This window comes from Schistocerca nitens, chromosome 8, assembly GCF_023898315.1.
Source record: "Schistocerca nitens isolate TAMUIC-IGC-003100 chromosome 8, iqSchNite1.1, whole genome shotgun sequence".
NCBI lineage: Eukaryota > Metazoa > Arthropoda > Insecta > Orthoptera > Acrididae > Schistocerca > Schistocerca nitens.
Window position 1 is genome coordinate 307,256,759 of NC_064621.1, and position 27,255 is coordinate 307,284,013.

The 27,255-nt window shown below is 41.9% G+C and overlaps 1 protein-coding gene across 1 annotated transcript in view; it reads right to left on the reverse strand.

The window, feature by feature from the left end:
* LOC126199540 (head-specific guanylate cyclase-like) overlaps positions 1–27,255 on the reverse strand; it is a 512,825-nt gene that overhangs the window by 308,753 nt on the left and 176,817 nt on the right. Inside the window, exon 2 of the mRNA XM_049936460.1 lies at positions 306–379. Within this exon, the coding sequence (XP_049792417.1) occupies positions 306–379 (74 nt within the window). The remainder of the gene's footprint in view (positions 1–305; positions 380–27,255) is intronic.

The window sequence follows — 27,255 nt, forward strand, 5'->3', positions numbered from 1 at the left end:
CCGACCGTCAAACGCTATGGATTATGCAGGTGGAGGTTGTCGTATACTAGAGACATCTGTCGAAACCAATTCAGCGGAAAGTAGAGAGATTAATGGTATTTCAAATTTTATTTCGCAGGTCTGGAATTCAGTGATAACGTGTTTCGTTAATGGAGAATTGTTAATGCCTGTGAATTGAAGGGCGACGCATTTGTTAGTTTACAGTAGATTTATGTCATGGAATTGTGTGTCAAAGAGCAAGTTGCCTCAAAAAATCATACGGCCTGCATCAAGAAAAGGCTGTTACGTGAAATGTGAGTACTTACAGAGGTGCAAAGCGCAGCCTGTCCTCGTCAGAGCTGGTTATCAGCGCGTTGAGGGCTGCCTGCAGGTCTTCGTTCTGAAAAGCAAAAAGAACAGTTGGTAGTTCAGTCTAAGGTGATTGGGTATCAGACAAGAGACATCTAATGGTATACCAACAACCTGTTGTTTGTATTTGTTTTATAAGCCATTAGTATAGTTGCATTTAAGGCTCATAATGAATGTGGTGCGTGGATTTTGTCGGCCATATCTCTATTCTGATTTGTGTTAATAACCCGGAGGGAGGGGAGGGGGATGGGGTCTGGATTGGTGAAGGCAGATGGAATTACTTTGGAAGTAACGACCCTTTTAAAATCTTCACAGCGGGGTAGCTTGGATGCAGTGATCTTTGAGTGGAAAGCCACTAGACGATAGACTTACAAAACATATTTTGGTACTTAGAGATTTCAACAGGATTATTTATATCGTGATTCCAGATCATGGACTGTTTTACCCAAATAATTCAAAACATTTAACATTACTGATTGGTAGCACTAAGCCACATAGGTTCTTAGCAAAACTAGCAAGATTTATTTAATCACTGCGAGGTACTTGCCACACAAATTATATTTAAAAAACATGAAGCCGATGCATATAGCTTCAGAGCTGCGAAGCGGCCACCCGCTGTGTTACCTTCAACCTAAGACAAAACATACCATCACTAGTGCAATCAACTACACAGTAACTAACACTACGTTGGTATGTCGGCCCCGGTAGCTGAATGGTCAGCGTGACGGACAGTCAATCCTCTGGGCGCTGGTTCGAATCCCGGCTTGGTTGGGGAATTTTCTCCGCCCAGGGACTGGGTGTTGTGTTGTCCGCATCATCATCCTTTCATCTTAATTGACTACAGGTTGCCGAAGTGCGTCAAATTGGCCCTCGGCAAACGGTCTGTCCGGCGGGGGACCTAACCATACGATTAAATAAATACTACAAAGTTTGCTGAACGCCGAAAAGCAGCACATTTAGCCCCTACAGCAAAGCACAGACCGTTTAAAGACAATTTGCTTACGACGATAAAAACTTTTGCACCCTAACTGCATGAACATGGAAAATAGTCATTTGGAATTAACGACTTCAAATTAGAACCTGAAATTTAGCAGCTTTTCCAAAATGACCTGGAACCTAACACTTTTCAGATTACAAGACGCATGCCCAGTACTGAATCAAGACAAATTACAGTACAAATGGCTCTGAGCACTATGGGACTCAACTTCTGAGGTCATTAGTCCCCTAGAACTTAGAACTAGTTAAACCTAACCAACCTAAGGACATCACACACATCAGTGCCCGAGACAGGATTCGAACCTGCGACCGTAGCGGTCTCGCGGTTCCCAACTGCAGCGTCTAGAACCGCACTGCCACTTCGGCCGGCAAATTACAGTACACCTTTTTTGATACGGACTGTAAATAATTTACTACAGGTCAATAGGCCAATATTCCTTAAGCCTATTATGTACGTAACAAGAAGATAATTTCAGTTTGAAATCAACAATCGCAGCAGTGAGCAGCACGACAACTGTCGGTTTCCTTAAGGATTTAATACCTAAATTAGGCCGGCCGAAGTGGCCGTGCGGTTAAAGGCGCTGCAGTCTGGAACCGCAAGACCGCTACGGTCGCAGGTTCGAATCCTGCCTCGGGCATGGATGTTTGTGATGTCCTTAGGTTAGTTAGGTTTAACTAGTTCTAAGTTCTAGGGGACTAATGACCTCAGAAGTTGAGTCCCATAGTGCTCAGAGCCATTTGAACCATTTGAACCTAAATTAGAGCTTTCCGTTTTTATCATTAACGAGATTAAACTGTTTGTTCCTTTCAAAATTTAACCACTTCACTTTGAACCTTAAGTACTTATCATCCAAGAGAATAACCCACAACTTTACTCTTGGAAATGATGAAACAGGAATATGTGATCACTTACAGAATCTTGAACTGACAGTCACCTTTCCAGCACTCGAGAATCAAAGTTACACTATCTATTCCAGTGGCTCCCAGCATAGAAACCTGCCGTCGGTAAACACAAATAATCAGCCGATAACGTTTAGCAAAAATCACGCTCAGGACATTTCGTTGTTTACGTATAAACCTTCCTGCTTCTACAATAGATAACAGAAAGAAACGTTAATCCTCGCTCGAGCATGAAAGACAGCACACGCCACACTTCTCAGAGCCTGAGCAAACAAAATTTTCAACACGCATTTAACGTGATGGGTCAAGTAGAACACAGTAACTACTCACCGGCCAATGTGGCCGAGCGGTTCTAGACGCTTCAGTCTGGACCGCTACGGTCGTAGGTTCGAATCCTGCCTCGGGCATGGACGTGTGTTATGTCCCTAGTTTAGTTAGGTTTAAGTAGTTCTAAGTTCTAGGGGTCTGATGACCTCAGATGTTAAGTCCCATAGTGCTCAGAGCCACAGTAACTATTCAAACACTCGTGGTGCACTGCCAATCAAACACAGGCAACTCACTGGCCCGCTTTCGCCGCTCTACGACACATCAAAACAACTGCTGAATCCCGAATGCCGAAGCGCGGCTACGTACACCAGACGTGATTCCGTCAAACCTTCATACAGGAAAGCTCTTCCGTTGACCGCCCACAGCTTCATCGTCAAGCGCGCGGGCAGAGAGGTTTTTTGCTATGCTCGGAACAAGTATGACCTCTGACTAGCCGCTTGGATAAAACTACATCACCGACTGACCGTTGCATTCGATACCCATGTATCAGTTTCGTTTAGCATGAATCAATAGTCTGTTTTGCGTAGTTACTGCAGCAAGAAGCCAGTCTGAACAAGTGTGCCTCGTCCTAGGTACCTATCACAATAATGCTGGGCTGCCAAATTGAGACTTCATTAAACACAGTCGATACACATTAATTACTGACACTCTTTCACGGGATGCTAAGAGATTATAACACCACTCTAAAAAAAAATTTTACTCTATTCCCACTGTATTTACGAAATGAAATAATTTTCACTACCCGAGAGCGCTAACGCGCTGCTTCATGGACTCGGGTAAGCGCGCCGACCCTGAATCGAATCCGCGGTTTTCCACATCCCGCCAGGTGAACACCGGGCTGGTCCCAATGTTCCGCCTCAGTTACACGGCTCGCAGACGTCTGAACACTTTAGATCTATTCCATAGATTACACTCGACGCAGACAGTTGGGGTACACTAGTTCCGTCCCAGGTACAGGGTGGCAGCAGGAAGGGCATCTGGCCACCCCTTAAACATTAACATGCCAAATCCAATTAACGATGGCTGACCCTGCGTAAATGCAGGACAAGGCTCAAGCGATAGATAGATAAAATAATTTAGTTGTTTACCTACCTCTGCAAGTTATATCCAATATTGACACCTCCAAAAATATAACAGTCAAGGAAAACAAAGAAAGTAGTACTAATAATTACACACTTGGCTTCGTCACAAAAGTTTTAGCAAAGCTTATGTTGTACATGAATGTGTACAAGTGGCGCTATGGCGATATACTGTGTGTCATTGTTAAACATCTGATGATGAGGTAGCCCGAAATATATCTAGAGAAGTCGAAAACTAAAAATAACTTTGGTAATCGAGATAGAGGTGTAACAGTTTGTGCCAACATGGTGCATATGCCTTCAAGGACATCTTATCTAAGGTGGTGACTGGTAACAGCCACATGAGTGCGTTACTTAACACCACAATTAGCTGATAAACAAATTGGCCGTTACTGTGCTTACATGCGTTGGAAACAGTTGTTCCGGATAAGACTCTAAAAGAATAAAATGACTTGTTTCGCAACTTTTACTTCAAACGCATGATGTCTGTATCTCGATCTTCCATGACAGGATTTACTATGTCAGTTAACAGTCGGCGGATGATAGGCTTGTGGGGTCAACTCTTCGAAACTCGTATAAACATACTAGCGCCAGATTCGTAGCTCAGTCTTCTTTGATACAATGTGGCACATTATTGTAACAACTTCTAATCTTCCACTATACTATCATCGTTTGCAGTTCCGTTGGTAACGTGCCGTATCAAGTCTTACAATTGTAAATCTAGCTTTATGAGATGATGAATTAGAAGAATGGGAATAATCTGTTTAAAACAATCAGGCAGACAGTCTGCATCACATACTTGTCTTTTGTTGCTCGTAGGTAAAAAAAATGCTCAATATTGTTTCTCAGCTTGAAGTTAATATCTATACATTTTAATCTGGTTGCGTAATACTTCAAATGTACTGATGCCATATGTGGAGTATATCCACATGTGTCTGAAGTTTTTTTCTTATTTTGTGAACGTGTCTGTATTGAGGGTGGTGATATCTCCACTGGCTGACTGCGTCACTTTCCTCATAGCGTAAGTGTCACATTTAGATAATTTTACACTCTCTTCCTTGACACGCTTTTGGAAGGTCTACGTTTTATAGCATCAGGTATATCCAAGTTTGTGACGTTTTATTTTTCTCTTATCACCACTGTCTTTTTTACTTTTAATAATACATTTATTTCATATTATATTATAGCATCATTCCATGATATTTTTCCAGCTTATTGTCGCATCATTCCCAGCTTTTACCCAATGTAACCCACTCAATGTACAATACGTTCTTGACATACACAAATATCATGATCCAGAGATCATTATCTTCCATCGGAAAGTTAAGAAGCCATAAAATTAAGTTTAAACTGATTGTCTTAACCTTTTTCTTTTCCGAAGTGGCCGTGCGGCTAAAGGCGCTGCAGCCTGGAACCGCAAGGCCGCTACGGTCGCAGGTTCGAATCCTGCCTCGGGCATGGATGTTTGTGATGTCCTTAGGTTAGTTAGGTTTAACTAGTTCTAAGTTCTAGGGACTAATGACCTCAGCAGTTGAGTCCCATAGTGCTCAGAGCCATTTGAACCATTTTTGAACCACTTGAACCATTTTTTCCTTTTCTATGGTTGATTGTTCGACTGAAAACATCTTCGGTGAAATTTCATATTGCCTAGGGGCTTTATTCCTGATTGTTCCCGTTTGCCGAGATGCTTGTATGGCTAGTCGCCGTATAATATTGTAAAATGACCAGTTTTCATATTGCAAGGACCTGTGTCTTTCGCTTTATTACTATTATTGTTGTTTAGCTTATAGTGTTAAAGAAATCACATGATTTATCTTTATTTATTAATATCTTTATTTCTATGTTTCGAAATGCATCCAAAAAGCATATTATACATACTCGGATCATCTTAATGGCAAGTGATTTGAATTTCAAGGGTTCTCGCTGCTTTTACTCATTGTGCAAACATAATTTCCCACGGTTGTTTATTTTCTCCTGTGTGTGGTTTTTAAAATATCTGTCAGTACAAAAACAAGCCATTTGTCACCAATCTCCAGTATACTCTTTTGTCCCTACACTCCTCTATTTAGGTACATATCTCGAAGAACCGTTCGCGTTGTTCGTTTTCGTATCCCTATAGTAACACTTGTCACTATTTTACCAGGTGATACTAGGATAGGTTCTCTTAAGCTCGATCTTTGGTGTTACAAAATTTTTTCACCATCTGCTGCGTCACTCTTCACTGCTTACTTCTGCTCTGGGTAAAACTTCTTATTACAGCAGAACCCTATTGTGCTTGATACTGTATTTAATACAGCTTTTTATTTCAATTCTTTTTAGTTCTGCGTAGAAAATGTGATTCCTCTTATTTCATTACAATCACTTTTCCTTACTGATTCGTTAAGGATTTTATCGTTCTCAAAGTTCCTCTTTTCTGTGCATAGCCTTTATAGTCTTTTAAGGGGCATTCCAATGAAAACGAGACAAATGGTAACAATTAAATAAACGGTTTATTGTTTCAGAACTAATAGCACTAACTGTTATTACATTCATCCTGCAGTGAGACAAGACGGTCAATGGTTTCATTGAAAAATGTTAGCGGGCCCTCATGTTTTAAGATTGTTTCGACTAACTTACGCTGCAGAAGTTTGCCTCGAAAGCTTTTACACATCCTGCAAACACTCCTCATCTCTTCCATATTTTAGATGCCATGATGAAAGACATTTGTGATCGTCGATTTGCTTCGCACCAAGAGGTGCACTCCTGGGTACAATTATGCTTCCGTAGGCGACAGGCAAAATTTTTCGATGAAGGCATTGATAGTCTTCTGTCACAATTGCTAAAAATGTATTAACAGATATAGCAATTAACTGCAAAATAATAAACAGCTTACTCACTTTTACTTCATCTGTTTTGTTTTCATTTGACTGCTCCTTACATATAGAATATAGAATGAGCGTGTAAAAACAGTTGCACTGATTTCACTTCATTCTCCAAACATATACGGAAGACGTATCCGTAGAATACAAGGAAACATGTAAGTTAAGTGCCGTACTTTTTTCTTTTACAAAATTTTGAGTGCTGTAATTTTGTACGTAAGTATTTGTGTCGTCGCCTTGAACTGCCGTAGTCGGCTAGATACCCGATAAGGGTTCAAAATGTGATGAAACAGTTTCACCATAGTTGTTGGATTGATAGAAACCCGCTACTACGATAAAATCTGTGAGTACTACATGGAAGATCAGCATAAAATTACGGTTTCGTGATGGCACAAGTAACAGGCACAAAATGAAAAAGGCAGCATACAGGCCAAATTGCTTGAATTTAGATCGAAGTAGTGCGAATGCCTTAATTTAGTGAAATGTCAGACACGCGTGAGTGCACTGCATTCAATAAAAAATATTAATATTCATATTTTTCAGAACTTAGCCGTATCTTTCTTCATTATATCAACATTGTATCATGGTCTCTGTTATTACGGTTTCTATTATTTACCATTCTGCCGCGACTATATCGGCGAAGAGTATGATATATTTGAGAATGTTATCATTGTGAACCCCTCGGCTCGACCGACCCATTTCCACAACTCTATATCAGATACAGAGCAACTGAAATGAAACAGAATAGATACTGTAATAGAGCAGAAAAGCTTTTGCCGATAAATTTGCGAATAAAGCTACAGATGGAACTGTCAGACACAAATTGCAACGAATGTGAAAGTACGGGTGTAAAAAATTAGAAAGTATTAGATTTTTTTTTAGAAGATGAATTAACAAAAGCCTGTAGAAGTATTAGAAAAAAATTATGACAGATGCAATCGAAAGAAATCACTTATTCTGTAAATTAATGTACGAAAAGCGGGAAATCACAGTTACATACAAACATGCATCCATACACACAGACGGACACACATCGGCCACCCAGCCACCCACCCTCCCAGTCAAACACATGAACACGCACACGCACACGCACACACAAACGATGTGGAATGGTCCTTGATGATGATCGTAGGCAGTATACTCTATGAATTACGAGTCAATAAGCACAGAGAAAACTTCACTAGCTGTTATGTTTTTTCATGTCTTTGTACAAAAACTGACGGATACAGCCAAAGACAAACGTTTTCGGTGTATAGGGCAGTTTAACTGAGAGATATTCAAAGAAACCTCTGTACCTGGTAGCCGTATTCTTTCCAGGTATTAGTAAGAAATAAATCACAGATACATGATTCTATTCTGTCACAGTCATCAAATCTTTTATATTCTCATCAATGAATTTCCTTTCTGCTGATATGGTTATTTTGTTGCTTTTTCTTCAGATATATTGCTGAAGGATTAGGATTGCAGTGATGCCCATTACGCGAATTTATGTTTACCTGTTTCTCGATCTGTGTCCCATAGAATAAGAGACTCTAATATTCACCTTTTGGTCTTTTCTCCTTCTTTTTTTATCTTCATGAACGAGAAATGAGAATGTATTGACAGCAGAGATATGTTTTGCACATGTGAGCTCGTAATCAATAATAAAGATGATAATGAATAATGCTTCCACAAAACGCGCGGCTAAACAGATTTGCGTTAAGGAGCATCTTGGGCTCTGTGTGATATTTCAGAAATCACTTACTCATTTCCTGCACAGGACAGAATGTACATGTTTTCCAGGTTTCCTCTCACGATCCTTCGGGCTTGATACAATGCGGTGTGAGCAACCGCGGAGAAGACAGGCTGTTTCGCAGCCTGACAAACGACCAGCGAATCGTGTCCGGCTTTGGCTGAGCTCCGCCGCTGCAGCCACGCAACATCGATCCCCCGGGCGTTCTTGCGTGCCGTCTAAGTTGTGGCGGCAGGTATCCCAGCCCAAATGATTGCTGGCTCAGGTTTCGTGCCGTGACAGACACGAAGGAACAGCGGTCTGTCTGAGGACAGCTGCGGTCTCGACGAAGCACGTCCTACTGAACTGGTAAAATCGCGATACGACGTACTACATTCACATAACTTCGGTGTTGCATCTGTATCAGCGCCACAACACGATAAATTTGGGACAGTGGTACGAAATCTATCAAACATGAAGAGTTTTGATGAAACTCACGCTCGTGCGCCAGAACACTATCGCCATTCCTCTATGGACAATTGACTGCTTTCTGGTGGCTCTGTGGGCGAGTGGTATAGGAAGGAAGCGGAGAGGAGTATGGAAACATTCTACGCTGTCGGAAAAATACTGATACACAATTTCAGAGGTTTCCAACTCACTCATGTTTTATTGTTGCAACATTGCACCTTCAGTACATGAAATGATTACACTTACGGATCGATACCGTTAACGGTTCTGCGGCACAAGATATCGACCCATGCTCAAACGCTTGCAGAGTACTCGGTGTCGCCTCCACAGGCGGCAATGCAGGGGCTGACACTGGCATCCAGTTGATCGTACAGACGGCGAAAACTGTCCCGGGTCACGCTGTGTCGCCCCTACTCGACCTGTTCATGTAGTTCTATAAGAGCTGTTTGTTGACGAATCCCACGAGTCATTTCTCGTCCCAGCACATCCCACGCGTGCTCGATTGGAGGCAAGTCTGGACAGCCACGATTCATGCAGCACTTTTAATTCTTATGCACCGAATAACTTGGAAATGTGTGTGTACTGTATCGTGGACGAACCAACGCAATTTACCGTTTCCTTTAAGCTATCATTACATTACTTCAATAAAACACTCCGTCCTTAGACCACGAAAGGCCTACCGGGACCATCCGACCGCCGTGTCATCCTCAGTGGAGGATGCAGATAGGAGGGGCGTAGGGTCAGCACACCACTCTCCCCGTCGTTATGATGGTATTCTTGACCGAAGCCGCTACTACTCGGTCGAGTAGCTCCTCAATTGGCATCACGAGGCTGAGTGTACCCCGAAAAATGGCAACAGTGCATGGCGGTCGGGATGGTCACCCATCCAAGTGCCGGCCACGCCCGACAGCGCTTAACTTCGGTGAACCCACGGAAACCGGTTTATCCACTGCGGCAAGGCCGTTGCCACATTACTTCAATAAGAATCTAGAAATTAGTAGGCTGTTATGTAGAGTATAAAGTGCTCAATGGGCTAAAAAAAAGTTACTACAAGATATTTTCGACATAATAAAAATCGGAAATTAATAAGAAAGGATAGTGTATTGTATTGAACTTGGGACCTAAAAACGACGGAGAGGCTTCATCCCGCCTTAGCCCTCAGTGGTTCACAACAGGCTACAGCAGTCCACTCGCCCCACCGCCGCCACACACTGAAACCAGGGTTATTGTGCAGTTCGGCCCCAGTACCACCCCCCCCCCCCCATCCCCGGGGAATGCCTCACACCAGACAAGTGAAAATGGTGGTGTGTGTGTGTACGTGGAGACTGTACTGAGGCGGAATAAGGGGAACCAGCCCGCATTCGCCGAGGCAGGCTGGCTGACTGGCCGGCATACAGGACCTCGACACTAATCCGCCGGGCGGATTCGTGCCGGGGACCGGCACGCCTTCCCGATTACAGAATGTAATTTCTCTTGATCACATAGATAATTAACAAGTAGACCCCTTAGTGGAACTTTCATTGAACGTGTTTAATTGTGTAATTTTTCCAGTACTTAGATGCATACAACACTGTACATTTCATTAGGTAAAATGAATATAACCTGAAAGACCACAAATTTTCGCTGATTTAATGTGCTCTTCAGCTCGGAAAGATACGTCGTATGAGTGTACCCTCCTACAAATACCTTAGAAATGCATTTTTCAAGCATGATGCTATTAAGGCGAAAGAAGTAGGCTTTTCTTGGCAAGACTGCGTGAAATTTCATGCGAATTATTTGAATACACTTCCCAAATACCTGGTTACAGGAATGTTTAATGTCCTTTCCCTGTAAGGACATTTTGGAACATAGAGATTCGTGGTAGCCAGAACATCTTACTTATCTCGTAAATTAAATTACATACTAATTCCGGCGCGAGGCAATTCTCGGAACTGCGTGAAAAACGGGCTCTGAGAAATTTCACCCGGACGGACGATACGTTGTGGGCTTGGTAGGGAGGGGCTTGGCCGCCAACTTGGAGCTGGAACGACAGAGTGAGTGGAAACACGTGTAAGAGGTAAATGGGCCGAGCACTGGTAGGTGCGCGTTAAAGGACAGTTCGCTTCGTTCTGAGAAGGTGCACTATGGAAGTCACGTGTCCCCTGTTGGTACCCCTGCTCCTGTAAGTATTTACTCCACTAGTCCGAGCGTTATTTAATTAACTTCATTTCGGGTTGCTTTGCGCACAGTGCAGTGCACGAAGTTCGCTGCGCATTACAGCTGCTGTGGTGCGCGAAACGTGTGCGTGCCAGAGCAAATACAGTTTCACAGATAGGAGAAGGAAAAACTTTCTGAAGCCGAGGAAATCATAGACAGAACACAAGATCGGATTTCAAAAAATGGCTCTGACCACTGTGGTTACTGATGTCATCATTCCCCTAGAACTTAGAACTACTTAAACCTAACTAACCTAAGGACATCACACACATCCATGCCCGAGGCAGGATTCGAACCTGAGACCGTAGCGATCACGCGGTTCCGGACTTTAGCGCCTAGATCGGATTTAACAATGAAGATTAATCGACTAGGGAACTACATGACACTCATTCCAGATGATTTGAAGAAACAAAGCAAAACTATAACGCCAAAGGTCAGAAGGGGAGGACAGCAAAAGGCAGATAACATAAACAGAGGGAGAAAACGAGAGAAAGTAACCCAATGAGAAAACTTCCTGGCAATGTAAAACTGTGTACTCTGGAAATCGAAACAGGGTCCTTGAATTTCTAGAACAGGGCGTTCACTGACTGATGTATCGCCTCTATACTCTCTATTTCGACAACACCTAGTTTTAAAATTTCAGGAAATTTCACTAGCGCGCACTCTCCGCTGCACGTGAAGAATTCATGTATGAATTAAAACTGAGTGAAGATCGAAAAACAGGAGAATAATTGTTTCTTATGAGTCAATGAGTTAAATAATAAACAGGAAAGACATATTTAAATGCAGAAATGAACAAGATACGAGCTGCTAAGTGATCTGAGCCCGTAAATAAAATCAGAAATGAGATTCGGAGAGACGTTTGGGATGTTTGCTATACGAGAAAGGTAATATTATACTAATTCAGACCAAAATTGAAAATAAATCGTGGCTGTGAACCAGAAGACTAAACAATTTTTGCCTGTCAATATGCGATGTTGTTATGGCATTCAGAAGGCTTAAGCCAGGATGATCATCGATACTGTCGTTACACAGCACATATTTTATGCCTTATATAACTACAATACTATTTGGTCGCAGCATTACGGAAATAAAGCTGACTAAGTATTCTTACTATTTCCAAAAACGTACAAATTAAATGGAAAAAGTTGTTATGATATTAACGCAAATAAAACTTACGGTACTTCTGAAATAAAAAACAGGAGCTGATACAACTAATACCTTATTAACACCGTTGTTTAAAGATATTTCATGTTGTGTATGATAATTTTTGCTTTGTCCCTATTACTACAAAACTCCCATGAAATGTTTTGTAATTTTGCACATTAGTGTTGCTCAACATTTTCTTTCCAACACGAAGAGATACGGAACAAACAATAGAAAAGTGGCTGGGCCTCCACACTCTTTCGAATTTATGCGGCAAATCAACACAGTCAGATGTGCGGTATTGTTTACTCACAGAAGATGTGGTTCAGTCATTTTCCTTTAGTAATACAAAAATGCAAAATATGTTCGCATAAACTTCAGCTTACATTATAAAATATAAGTTATATAGTCGTTTAAAAATTTCAGAACCATCGGAATAGAGGATTATACTAGTAAAGGGAACACGTGAAAGGATTTGTTTGTACAGCAGCTGCATGTGAATGGCTAGCAGCATTACTGGTACAAGCAAATACGAAAAATGATTAAGAGTGGCTATTCAAAGCCGATTAACGTATCAGTGACTAAAGAAAATAAGTAATCAGAAAAATGAAGCATATACTATATCACTGAAAGATACGGACTCACTTGGCAAACGTCAAATGACGCTGTAGTGGTGCGACCGTGCAATGGGTCTTGGAGGTGACGTCATTTTCGCAACAGGTAAAACTCTCATTAATTTCCTGTTAGCATCAACGAGGATTTCTGAGAAAGCTCTGTGCAATATATTTATACACATCTCAACACAATTTGCCCACAGTATTTCACCGGTAGAAGGATTATCCACAGAAAATACATTTTATTCCATCGTGATGAAGCAATATCAAAATTAAATAATAAGTTTATGATACTACATGTCGTCTTTGACCAAGCTATACGTATGCATTACAGCAGTGTTCTTCAGCCTGTGAGCTCAGGGGGTCTTGGTCGCAGGAGAAAGCAGTTGCAGCATGGATGGTAACGTATGTTTCATGACAATTATCAGCTATGATATAAATGTCACAAGTAAGTGGCAAGGTTTTGTGAAAGCACCTTGCAAATTTGCTCATGTTCAGATCTGGTCCTTATTTATAATAATGAATACGAATTTAATTTAAACCTGTTAAAGATTTCAAATACGCAAACACTTTCAGCGGTGAGAAGCAACGCAATATCTATCAATCTCTTCCCACTTCTGCAGAATAGAACTAGGGCGGCAAGAGTCACTATGTCTTGTACAAATAGCATTTACCTCTGAGAGGTTTGCAAGGAGAGGAAAAGGACCACATCAACTTCCGGTCAGGAACGGCGGTGCGGTGGCAGTGTCTTGTGTAATACTGACAACCTAGTTTAAGTGCCAATCATCTGCTGTGATAAAAAATATCGCACGGAACGAGAACAATTTAAGAAAGCGCATTTAAATTATGTTCGGCTTGAAATATTTTGATTGTATGGATAAAAATCTACTCAGCAAGCGACGGCAGAACACTCACATAAAAGACTGTTATGATAGGCAAACTTTCGGAGCCAGTGGCTCCTTCTTCAGGGAGAAGGGTTGAAGGGGAAGGAACAAGGGCGAAGGAAAAAGAAGGTCAGGGAAAAGGGTAGATTTCGGGAAAGTCACCCAGAACCGTGGGTCAGGGGAGACTTACCGTACGGGATGAAAAGGAGAGACTCGTTCAAATGTGACACAAAATGGCTGCAACAACACGCACACAGCTCAAGTGCAAGATTTCGCACCACGGTTACTAGAATGAATTTCAGTAACAAGCTTCAAACCAAACAATATATCGCTAGGATTGGCAGCGTTGAGACAAGGCACGAAGTACAGCATTTTCTACCTAGTGTATCTAGGATGCCTGAGCTCAATTCGGACTTTAGTTCACACACTTCATGTTGACGTTGTTTCTATTTTCCTACTTCTGTGGCTTCATCAGGATTCCCACAAAATCATCATTGCTGGTCACCTGGTTAATTTCTCATTTCTTTCGTGTGGTTAATTGTGGTGATTGCCCTGAAGTGAATCATTCTTTTTCTGATATGGCGTTATCAAAGTACTGAAAAATATATTACAGAAAACTAGTACCATTATTTGTAAAAATATACGCTACATATCATCGCAATTAATTGAAAAGAAGTGTTGTCTTCACTTGAAACTGCATGAAAGTAATTGAAATAACCATCCCGCTACATGTCTCAAAACTAGGGGTTCTGTAGTACAAAAACATGGGCCTATGAAAAATGGTATTTATTTTTTGGTAAAATTACGTAATTCCTTGTTTAACATTAATTCTGAATTGAACATAATGTAGATTGTTTTATAACAAATACACCATATTAACGATGAATAAAAGCAAAACCGTAAAACTGATTTCAAGAATCTATTGATAATTAAATAAAGAAGATCCAATAGGTAACTGTGAGAAATTCGAAAAAAGATCTTCTTGTTTACAATTCGATTATAGAGTGCGACCACATTTAACGAGGATAATTCACTTTTGAGTCTTATGTGCATTGCAAAACACTCGTCATACGAAACATATTTTTCTGTTGGAATTCACGTGAAAAAGGGATAATGCATTCTGCTGTGGCCACCCACTTAACACATAGTAGCACCTACTGCATCGGCATTCCAGTTCACGTCCGACCAACACGGGATGCCTGCATCTCAGGAGGTATATTCACCAGGAAAACCTAGGTCGTATGTGTTGTCAACACAAATATTTACCGGCGGCCATAACACAACACCAGGTCTCCACCAACGACCTCCAGAGACCGCTACCCGTTCACAGAGCCTGCAGAGCAGCTTCACCAGTGGTTGCAGCTACCACAGGAGCTACACACATCAAAAAAGTTATGCCTCACCTCGGTTCCGAGAGTTCCAGAACCTGTACAGAAAATTGGAATAAATATCAATATAAACATCATTTCCTCCCGTTTTATTGCTCATGAAAACCACACATTGCATGTAGTGCACAATACAGCGAGACCTTCAGAGGTGGTGGTCCAGATTGCTGTACACACCGATACCTCTAATACCCAGTAACACGTCCTCATTTAAAGATGTATGCCTGTATTCGTCGTCGCATACTATTCACAAGTTCTTCAAGGCTCTGTTTGGACCAAATTGTCTGACTCCTCAACGGAGATTCGGCATAGATCTCTCAGAGCAGTTGGTGGGTCACGTCGTCCATGAACAGCCCTTTTAAATCTATTCCAGGCATATTCGATAGGGTTCATGCCTGGAGATCGTGTTGGCCAGTCTAGGATGTCGTTGACCTGAAGGAAGTAACTCACAAGATGTGCACGATGGGGGCGCGAGTTGTCGTCTATGAAGAGGAATGCCTCGCCAATATGCTGCCGATATGGTTGCATTGTCGGTGGGAGGATGGCATTCATGTATCGTATAGCCGTTACGGCGTCTTCCACGACCACCAGCGGCGTACGTCGTCCCCACGTAATGTTACCCCAAAATAGCAGGGAACCTACACCTTGCTGCACTCGCTGGACAGTGTGTCTAAGGCGTTCAGCCTGACCGGGTTGCCTCCAAACATACCTCTGACGATTGTCCAGTTAAAGGCATATGCGACACTCGGCGAAGCGAAAGTGAGGCCAATCCTGAGCATTCCATTCAGCATGTTCTTGGGTCCATGCATACCGCGCTGCATGGTGTCTTGGTTAGAAAGACGGACCTCGCCGTGGACGTCGGGAGTGAAATTCCGCAACATGCAGCCTTTTGCGCACAGTTTGAGTAATAACACGACGTCTTGTGAGTACACGAAAAGCACACGAAAAACATTATTCAACATGGTGGCGTTGCTGTCAGGGTTCCTACGAGCCATAATCCGTAGGTAGTGGTCATCCATTGCAGTAGTAGTCCAAGGGCAGCCTGAGTGAGGCATGTCATCGATAGTTCGTGTCTCTCTGTATCTCCTCTGCGTCCAAACAATACAGCTTTGATTCACTCCGAGACACCTCTCTTGTTGAGAACCCTTCCTGCACAAAGTAACAATGAGGACGTGATCGAACCGCGGTATTGACCGTCTAGGCATGGTTGGACTACAGAAAACACGAGCTGTGTACCTCGTTCCTGGTGGAATGACTGGAACTGATCGGCTGTCGGTCCCCCTCCGTCTAATGGACGCTGCTCATGAATGGTTGTTAATGTTGTGTTGGCAGAAGAGCCAACACCGTGTTACTAGTGGAGACCGAAATGCACGCATTTTAGCTATACTGACGTGAGGTCTAGATCAAGACAAGGAATTAGAATTCAGAAAGCGGACATAATTAGTTTGATACTTAACTTTAATCCATTAATGATGAACGTCGCTCTTGACGGTACATGAGTCACAATATTATCTGTTCAGAAGACATAGTAACTGAATATGGCGCCTTGCTAGGTCGTAGCAAATGACGTAGCTGAAGGCTATGCTAAACTGTCGTCTCTGCAAATGAGAGCGTATGTAGTCAGTGAACCATCGCTAGCAAAGTCGGCTGTACAACTGGGGCGAGTGCTAGGGAGTCTCTCTAGAGTAGACCTGCCGTGTGGCGGCGCTCGGTCTGCAATCACTGATAGTGGCGATACGCGGGTCCGACGTATACTAACGGAACCGGGGCCGATTTAAAGGCTACCACCTAGCAAGTGTGGTGTCTGGCGGTGACACCACAGTTAATATCTTTGGCCGGGTTTAGTAACATCTCCGAACAGAGGGACTGTGTCAGTGATACAATATCCACAGTGAACGCCTACCTTCAGGAGTTCTGCGAACCAGGTTGACGCAAAACTTTTTTTCATATGTGTATTTTGATACGCTAGGCACGTGATTTCAAATAGTTCCGGCAGATATATTCGCCGAACGGGCTTTATATGGCGTCGCACTGCTGACAAAGGGCAGTTAGATGCACCGCTTTGAAGTATACAGAGCTGCCACCCTGGCACCCACGGCCAGACACTTCTTCTGGTTGGCCGATCTCTTGCAGACTTGGTGTATTCGACGAAAATGTAGACATTGTACAATTGTTTTACTGTGATCTCTTCCCGTGAAGAGTCGGGTCTTTGCTATTATTATTTGTTGGTTAATATTTGGGACGGTCCGCAGTTGGGATCGAATCTGTTGTCCTTTTGGAGAGTGTATTACTGTTTAGTTTTGGTGAGTCAAATAAATTGTTTTCAAAGTTGGGTTTTCCGCACTTCTACTCTGCTAGCGCAGGTACCTCACATTCCATTCAGAAAAAATACTAAGAAAGTGTATAAAATGTACATCCTTTTTTTTACAATAAGCCGTCTAAAGATGTTTGTTTTTACCTTCTCTTCAAAATGAGTCATAGACACAGAAGACCGCTAGCTGAATGAAACATCTGTGTACGTATTGGTTAATGCATAGCTTTATTGAATTCGTTTTGTTTAAAGACAACATATTTAAAATGAAATTTATACAGAGCTATTTCAAGGCCATGAAGTAACATGAGTCTTGCTTGCAACAACGCCACAGAGGATTTGGCAGCATCGTCGAGGAGACCCGAGCGGAGGTATCGGTTACAACAAATGCAACGCTAGGAGTGTCGCTAACAGTACAGCAGAGTTGTCGGTGGCGTTGTCTTTGTCGGAGCGTCTAATGTACTTTGTTCGTAATAATAATAATAATAACTCTCACATCCAGATTTACAATCTTATAAGAACATTAACAATTCACCTTCTAGTTCCAGAACTCATGTCAATACCTTTCCTTAGGAAAGCCATCTGACTTCTGTGTGATAAAAGAGATTTTGATGGTGCGAACCCATCCTAAACAGTCGAGTTTGCAACGCTTTACCTTTAATAGAGTTTACACTTTTGATCACCTATTTAAACACATTATGTAAATCACAAGTTAAAATCATTACTGCCAGAGCTTGTCGATAAAGAAAGCAGTGAGTCCACGACAGATTTGTCATTATTGATTTTAATTTCGCGACGACCCCACTTTTACTGCCTGTGATGACTTTAGTACAATCACTACAAATAGCGATTCATTTTGTGTAATCAATCTCGTAGCTGCGAGTGCTTCCTAAAAACATGTCATACAAACAATGGCCCGTAGTGTTTGCTGGGAGCGCTTTGCGAAATAAAATGTCTTCCGCGATACATTCATCTGCATCAAAGCGCAGAGATACTATAAATTGAGCACAATCTGAAACATCAGTAGATTCATCAAACTGCGAAACAAAATATGGGCTCTTCTTTAATTTTTTGACTGACTGTTCTCGAATGTCACCGGCCATATCGCTTATTCTACGTTCAGTGGTATTATCAGAAAGTGGTATGCTTTTCAGCTTGTGTGCCTCTTGCTTACCTAACATGATTTTAACCATATCCAGGGTTGCTGCCAAAATAAGATTCTCTACAACTGTATGCTGCTTCCCTGCCTTATCGACTCGGAATGCGATTCGATAGCTTGCTACACTCATGCTTACAAATTAAGGATAATGCTGATACATGGTGAAACAACGCTCTGGTGGGCGGTTTGTGGATTTAAATCACCTGGAGGTATGACCATGCGGTGCATTTGACCTGATGTCTTCGCACGTGGCGTCGGCAGCAGTCCACATACGCAGAGGTGTGTTGGTGCACGTCAGAGTACGGTGTAGCGAGTAAGTGTGCAGACGTTTTCAGACGTGCTAATGGTGACTGTATGTTGAAAATGGTTATGAGGGGTAGATTACTAGAGCAACTGGAGGCTGGTCAATCACAACAGGTCGTAGCACGGGCCCTCCGTGTCCCACAAAGTTTGATCTCAAGATTATGGCAACGGTTCCAGCAGACAGGTAACGTGTCCAGGCGCCACAATGTACAACACCACTAATTCACCAATATCTCACCATCAGTGCCCACAGGTAGCCTTGCTCGGGACCCTACCGCAGCCACTGCAACAGTTGTCTCCAGGCTCACAGTCTACAGACGACTGAACAGACAATGTTTATTCGCCCGGACACTTGCAAGGAGCATTCCACTGACCCCTGGTCACGGGAGAGCCCGTAAAGCCTGGTGTCCAGAACACAGTACATGGTTATTGAAACAGTGGTCCCAGGTTATGTTCACGGACGAGTCCAGGTATAGTCTGAACTGATTCTCGTCGGGTTTTGATCTGGCGTGATCCAGGAATCAGATACCAACACTTAATGTCCTTGGAAGGGACCTGTATGGAGATCGTTGTTTGATGGTGTGGTTCAAATGGTTCAGATGGCTCTGAGCACTACGCGACTTAACTTCTGAGGTCTTCAGTTGCCTAGAACTTAGTACTAATTAAACCTAACTAACCTAAGGACATCACACACATCCATGCCCGAGGCAGGATTCGAACCTGTGACCGTAGCGGCCGCTCGATTCCAGACTGTAACGCCTAGAACCGCACGGCCACTCCGCCCGGCCTGATGGTGTGGAGTGGGATTATGATTGGTGCACGTACACCCCTGCATGTCTTTGACGAAGGAACTGTCACAGGTCAAGTCTATCGGGACGTCATTTTGCACCAGTATGTCCGCCTTTTCAGGGGTGCAGTGGGTCCCACCTTCCTCCTGATGGATGATAACGCACTGCCCCACCGAGCTGCTATCGTGTAGGAGTACCTTGAAACAGAAGATATCAGGCGATTGGAGTGGCCTGCCGGTTCTCCAGACCTAAACCTCATCGAGCACCTCAGGGATGCTCTCGGTCGACGTATCGCTGCACGTCTTCAAACCCCTATGACGCTCCAGGAACTCCGTCAGGTACTGGTGCAAGAATGGGAGGCTACATCCCAGCAGCTGCTCCAACACCTTATCCAGAGTATGCCAACCCGTTGTGCGGGCTGTGTACGTGTGCATGGTGATCCACATCCCATACTGATGTCGGGGTACATACGCAGGAGCAAGTGGCGTTTTGTAGCAGATGTGTTTCGGGACGGTTTTCTCAAGTTATCACCAACACCGTGGACTTCCAGATCGATGTCGTGTGTGTTCCCTATGGGCCTATGCTGTTAGCGCCAGTTTTGTGTAGTGCCACCTTGTGTGGCACCACATTCTGCAGTTACCCTTAATTTATGAGCATTAGTGTTGACACTGGATACCCAAATTCAGATGAATAATATTTTTAAATAAGAAAAACGAATAAAAAATCAGAAACATTAATGCTATTTTAAATCAACAAATAACATTTCTATTTTATTACCTGAATCAGAGTAGTTTGCTGGTTATGTGTTTTCAGTTACCTTTCGAAAAAATACAACGGTTTCTCAGCTTCCTTGGAATGTTTAGTTGAGAGGTGAGGCAGAAGCTTTGATGGTTTCATACGCTCATTTGACAATGCTTCACCGCAAATTACATAATGAGATTTATTGTTAAAGATGATAATTCCATACCTCAGATAACTGTCGTCATCAAGTCCATTTTTTTCGATTTTGATTCGGTTCCGCCACTGCCACCTGTACCTAACGTGGAGGGCTGCACAGATCTTTTAAGATATTTGTCCATTTTGTGTTCCCTCAGAGCGATGCGTGAAGACAATAATCACATACCTACCTGCTGGAGTAATCGAACAACTGATTGTAGTGACCGAAAACGCGCAATTATGCCCTCGCTGACGCTTTCTCGCCCCAACGCCTCTACCGCGACTAAAAATATAATTATCTCTGCCCGCAGAGCACTGCGACCTCTTTTCACATTGTACTCGATTTCTCGATCAGTATAGTATGAATAGAAAGAAAATTAAATACGTTGCCTTTGAAATCGCTGACATACTTTTATTATGGTTCTGGGGGCAACCAGAATATTTTTACTTGGAAAGAGCTCACGTATTCAAAAAGGTAGAAAAACACTGCACTACAGAACCAAGAGAAAAATCTAGCAATGGAACCCTTCTTATCCAGCAAGCTGTCCATGTTAGGTTCTTCTCAAATACCACAAACCACGTAGTAGATTTTAGTCCCAATGAAGTACCAGTCAGTGGTTGGTGTCACAAGATTATGGTCTAGAACCACTGATTTCCTTTATATAGTCACTAGCTGAGTGCCCAAACTTGCCCTAGTATGTATTTATTCCTATGAACTATTAGTCCCACCCCTCCTTCTCCCTCTCTCTGTCCGTCTCCTCCTTCACTCCCTCACCGTTCATCTGCTCCACTTCTCTGTACAGCTCCAACCCCCCCCCCCCTCCATCTCTGTCCATCACCACCCACCCGTTTCTCTCTCCACCTCCTCCTCCAACACTTTTCTGACAATCTGTTCCTCTTTCGTCTGTCGATCTGCTCCTTCCCATTCTGGCCATCATTTCGTCCTCTGTATGTCCATATGCTTCTCCCCCTTTGTCTGACTTCTCCTCTTCCCCTCTTCTGTCCACTTCCTCCTCCTCTCTGCTCACCTCCTCCTTCCCTCTCTCTGTGGCTATCCCTTCCTCATTTGTTTCATTCCATCACCTCCCTTGTCCTTTCTCTGTCCATCCCCTCCTCTCCCCTCGTCATATTTGTTTCCTCCTCCCCTTCTCTCTGTCCATCTCCTCCTTCCCTTTATCTGGGCCCATCACGTCTTTCCCTTTCGCAGTCTGGCCATCTCTTCCTCCCCCGTTTTGTCTCTATGTTATCACACTCACCTGAACAGGAGGCTGGCGGTTCTTACCCCCACAGTGTTTCTTTCCAGATTGTAATTAATATGTTCACCAAATTTCTTTGAAATCGTTGCAGAGGTTTAGGATGAGCTTCTTACCCATGGCCCTTCCCCCATATGCACATATCAAAGAGATTTCACACATACTGAATATATTTCACTAGTATTTGAACACTAAAAGGTGGACATATGTAGGTAGACTGAACATTATTTTGCGGATAGTTTCCGAATGAGTGGAAATTTCATGTTGTGAGAGCGAAGTAGTCGCGGGTGACATCTGAGGAATAGGCGCCAATATTAGAATACTGGCGATAGTATTTCTGAACTTGTGTACCTTTGACTAGGAATAAAACGGAGCGTAGTCGAGTGTTGGCAGAACATTTAGCGTAGTGTGTATTGGTGGAAGATTTTGCTGAAGAATATTGTGAGGAATTATTAATCTGATGGAAGGATCTACAGATGCAGGATTTAGGGAACAGAGAGAATAGATTCACATTATGCATATGTTTCTAAGGATATAGTTTTTGCTGGCGCGTACTGATAATGTTAGCGATTCTTGCAACAGAGCAGCCCATCTTTCCACATCGGTTTAGGTCATTTCAGTTTAATCTGTTTCAATTGGCATAATCGTCAAAGCATTGCCTTGTAAGACTTTTGTTAAGATAGTAAAGTTTTTTGTTATCTGTGAGTTTTATGTTCTTGTGGTTCAAAATGGTTCAAATGGCTCTGAGCACTATGGGACTCAACTTCTGAGGTCATTAGTCCCCTAGAACTTAGAACTAGTTAAACCTAACTAACCTAAGGACATCACAAACATCCATGCCCGAGGCAGGATTCGAACCTGCGACCGTAGCGGTCTTGCGGTTCCAGACTGCAGCGCCTTAAACCGCACGGCCACTTCGGCCGGCTGTTCTTGTGGTATAAGAGTATACAATACAGTATTGTCATTGTAATGAAAGCATTGGTATTTTCATTTAAAGTATGTAGTATTTTAGTTTCACTTTGGCTTATTTTAGCTGGTACGATTTCTTCATGCTGTGCTGTTGCTTCGAATTATGCTGTAATTTTTTCAGCTGAGATTCTTTTCATATTTTGTTGGTTCTTTTTTCTAATCTCACGTCTCCATCGCGCAAATTCTAAGCATTTTCTTTGTAATTCAGGTTTTTAATGGGCCAGTGAAAAGTGTGTGTTTCATAATGTCACTACGTAATTTTTATGTTTCAATTTTTTGCAACAGTGCACAGTTTGACTTTGATAGTGGTTTTTGAGTAACAGTTTTTATCTTATTTCCCGCACAGTGAACGACAGTTAGTTTTGTCGTTATTTAAATATGAGCGCTGAGACATTTTAATGCTCAGGAACGAGCAAACCATGGAGTCAGAGAGAATAATTATCAAGACATTTCATCTGCACCTCTTATGAATTTCGGCCTGCACTTTCATTCCACCCAACTTAGTGTTTAAGATGTGTCATCCCAACTATGTGCTGCAAATGGATGTAATTTCAGGTATCCAGTGGTACATGTGACCACCCTCTGCGAAATGTATTGTGAATACTGTTAGTTTCAAACAAGTAACAAATTGAAACGTCATGCCTGGTGCGCCATTTTTCTGGAGGAACAGCGAAAATATAATAAGAAATAAATCTTTTTCCTTTCATCTTTTTAACGGGGTTATCAGCGAGAGAAAGTTCAGCAAAGCTATAAAATAAAGTGTGAAGTTTGTTCCAAGATTCTAAGTGCTCTCATTCTAAAATACTGGATGACTAATGTATCGGAATTCTCACGTCTTCGGCTATATTGCTTTTCCACCTCCACCCACCCCTTTGATAGGTGAAGGTTTCGGTCCAGTGGATTAGGAGGTTGTGTGGCATGTTAAAGGATTTAGAAAGATGTGTATACATCTATTCAACAGCCTGTCAGAGGATATTGCCAAATGAGTAATATGGTGGATGTTAATACTGCATTAAAGAACAGAACGCTTGTGCCAATCCTGCTTGTCCACTGGTGAGTTTCTTTCTTTGGAGTGCATGCGCTATTTTCATACTAATTGCCAAGTCAGTTTTGTTTCTTCACTATTTTTTTCGCAATCGATTTCGTCAAGGCCTTTTGATATATATATATATATATATATATATATATATATATATATATATATATATATTAAAAGGCCTTGACGAAATCGATTGCGAAAAAAATAGTGAAGAAACAAAACTGACTTGGCAATTAGTATGAAAATAGCGCATGCACTCCAAAGAAAGAAACTCACCAGTGGACAAGCAGGATTGGCACAAGCGTTCTGTTCTTTAATGCAGTATTAACATCCACCATATTACACATTTGGCAATATCCTCTGACAGGCTGTTGAATAGATGTATACACATCTTTCTAAATCCTTTAACCACAAATGTAAACCCTTGGAAATTTGTCTAGAGAATGTCTGGTTCTATTTTGGGATTCGTGCTTTTTCCTTTTTTTCATAAAAGGGGAATATTGGTAATAACAGAATTATATGTAATGTGAAGCAGTTGACAAATAACTGATGTCTTTGAAAACGTCTCCTCAGAATCTTCTAGAACTACCAACAGATATAATTATTGTAACACAATTCTGTAATCTTGAGACGATAGTCCTGTATGTTGATTCTCTCAAAAAATTTGTGTATAACTCATTTTTGAATGGAATATGCAGAACAGAGTAGTTTCCTCATTATTAAATCACCTATAGTAGTAATCATACTTAATGCAAGGGAAATTGAAATTAAACGTGTCGCTAAGTCTGGGTTACAGATTTTGCGAGTAATGCTGTAGTCTGTTTTCTATTCCAAACATTTGACACTCCCTATCTGTTGTATTTCATTGCTTGTAGCTCGTGGAATGCTGCGAAGTACTGAACTGTATCAGAAGTGTGTGGTAATTCTGTTGCTTTGAGTAAAATGTTGATGGTCCCCCATTTCTAATTACCGGTCTTTACAGTGAGAGGGCAGGTGTTACTTTTCATTGTTATTCTTGTTATCATCTACAAAAGGGATAAAATCTTAATATTCTGAAAATGAAAGTATAATATCATTGATTTCGAATAGAATTACCAAAAGACTCAAAACAGAATCTTGCAGTACACTTGTCTGATTGCATATAATTCTGAGTTCCTCGTGCCTGATAAACACCGTTTTCTGTAACACAAAATAAACACTATGGACATGTTATGTACAGGGCACAGTGATGTACCAGCAGGATGGCAAACCTAGGAACACGTGATGTGTCCTGGTCGCTGTTTCATTCTATTGACCGATTTTGGAAACACTTGAACGAACGTGTAATAGAGACCACCAGAAACAGTTTTCGACATTTTCAACTATTATCGTCGTGAGACGTCAGGTTATGTTGTGTGCAGCATTTGTAAATATTACGAGTTCTACAAATATTTAAGTGTTGTATAACATATCAAAACTATTTGTAGGAACTTGTTAATTCTTCAGTTACAGAGTTTTATGGTGGGTGAAATGATACACATTTTTCTAACTAATTACTTAGCGTGTGAACAGTTGACACACAGTTCTTCAGTGATGTACCCTCTTGTACATTGAAACAGAAGCTGTCTTACTATGAAACACGTGGCATGTACCAATGATCTGACTTTCTTTAATGTCTTAACATTTTTCCCTGTATTCATAATGCAAATTTGAGTTAGTTTCCAGTGGTTTCTGTTTAAAAATGTCATTTACTTATAACTAGCTCTGTCTCTAACTTATAACTAGCTCTTAACAATACATTTTTGAGTTTCATTTCATTTACTGATAGTTGGTACGTAGCAGAGTGATGATGTAACATACAGAATATTGAATACAGTATTGACAATATTTTCACCATTGCGGCTCATATAAATTTGAATGGCAAGTTTGTTCCCAGGTACATGACCCCGTTGTAACTGTTTTTCACATTTGCAAAAATTTGTAGTTTCAGGAAAAGACTGCAGCACACATAAAATGAATTCTGTCATCCCAAAGAAATATATTAAACTTCCATAACAGGGCTGGCTACAGGTGACATGTCAAAAATTGTTCAAGGTACGGCACTCTCCCCTACTATTCAATGAGCTTGAAGCGCACAGTTACTACCTCTGCTCAGGTCATAAAGGCAATAGTTCTTAAGATCTGATATACTGATTATAGCATATCACCAAATAAAGGTAAAATTTTAGTACTGCAGGATGCTGTAATAACCGATGATGGCAATTTTTTTTATTTTTAACTCTGAATAAGAATGAAAAGTTTTCTTTGAACTCTGCCTTCCCTGTAGATACACCCTTACATTCTTCTGTGGAACTTCTGCTTAATAATATAGGCTGACGCATAAGGTAATGGATCAGTGACTCAGTAAACACTGAACAGTAAAACGAATTTCCCTTGGTATCTTTCTGTAGTGTGAAAATCCTTGCAATATTCTGTAAGATCCATTTTATTAGGCATCAAGTGGAACTGAAAAATGTGAACTTCAGAGAAATTGCTGAATTTAGTTTGCTGTAAGGGGACCTTCTGTCTCCAGTGGCTCATTACAGAGTTACTAAATTTTGTTCGATGTTTTACAGTCGTGTAACAATGTATCCGTGTTGTACTGGAAACATTTGTAGAACACTGACAATATTGTTGTTGAGAATAGTATCGCCCAATTTAACTCTTCGCCCTGGACTTTTCTTTCATTACTGCTACGTTCTGTCAGGATACGGTTTTTCGGCAGCGTCTGTTGTACGTCAAGACGGATACTAGGAGCAGCGCGGAGTGGCCGCGCGGTTTGAGACGCCATTCACGGAGCGCGCGTCCTCTCCCGCCGGAGGTACGAGTCCTCCCTCTGACATGGGTGTGTGTGTGTGTGTGTGTTGTTCTTAGCATGAGTTAGTATAAGTAGTGCGTAAGTCCAGGAACCGATGACCTCAGCGGTTTGGTACCTCAGCCATTCCAAATAAATTTTCCACCGTTGTGAAGGCATTCTCACAAAAATAAACACAACTTGAGTAACAAACCATGTTAAACACACATACATACGTTTTATTACTGTTGTGCGGGTATGTTCACAGCAACAACCAGAACTGGGGTAACAAACTCAGTGAAACATAGATAAATACTGTGTAAAGAGCCACTAGAGGCTACTAAAAGTTTCTTCTAAATGTTCAGAAAATATCCGTGACTATATTTTTTTTTTGGCTTGTGCGTTGTGCGTGGTGCGGCTCACAGGGAATTCCTCTCCTGCGACAACCACTTCATCTTGGGGAATCACTTTAGCGTTTGCACCCACGGCGTCATTTACTTCTGGATGTACTCCAGTCTCTTTCCCTACAGTTTTGGCCCTGTCCAGTTCCCTTTAGTACCACGGACGTTATTGTAAGTTATTCGCTGATATATTCACATATTTCCTATCATCCTGTCCCTTCTACTTGCCAGTATTTCCGTTATGTTCCTTACTTAACCTAGTCTGTGGAGGAACTCCTCATTCCTTATCTCATCAATCCACCTGCTTTTCAATATCCTTCTAGAGCACCACATCTGAAATGGTTCGATTTTCGTCTGTCCTAGTTCTTCCTT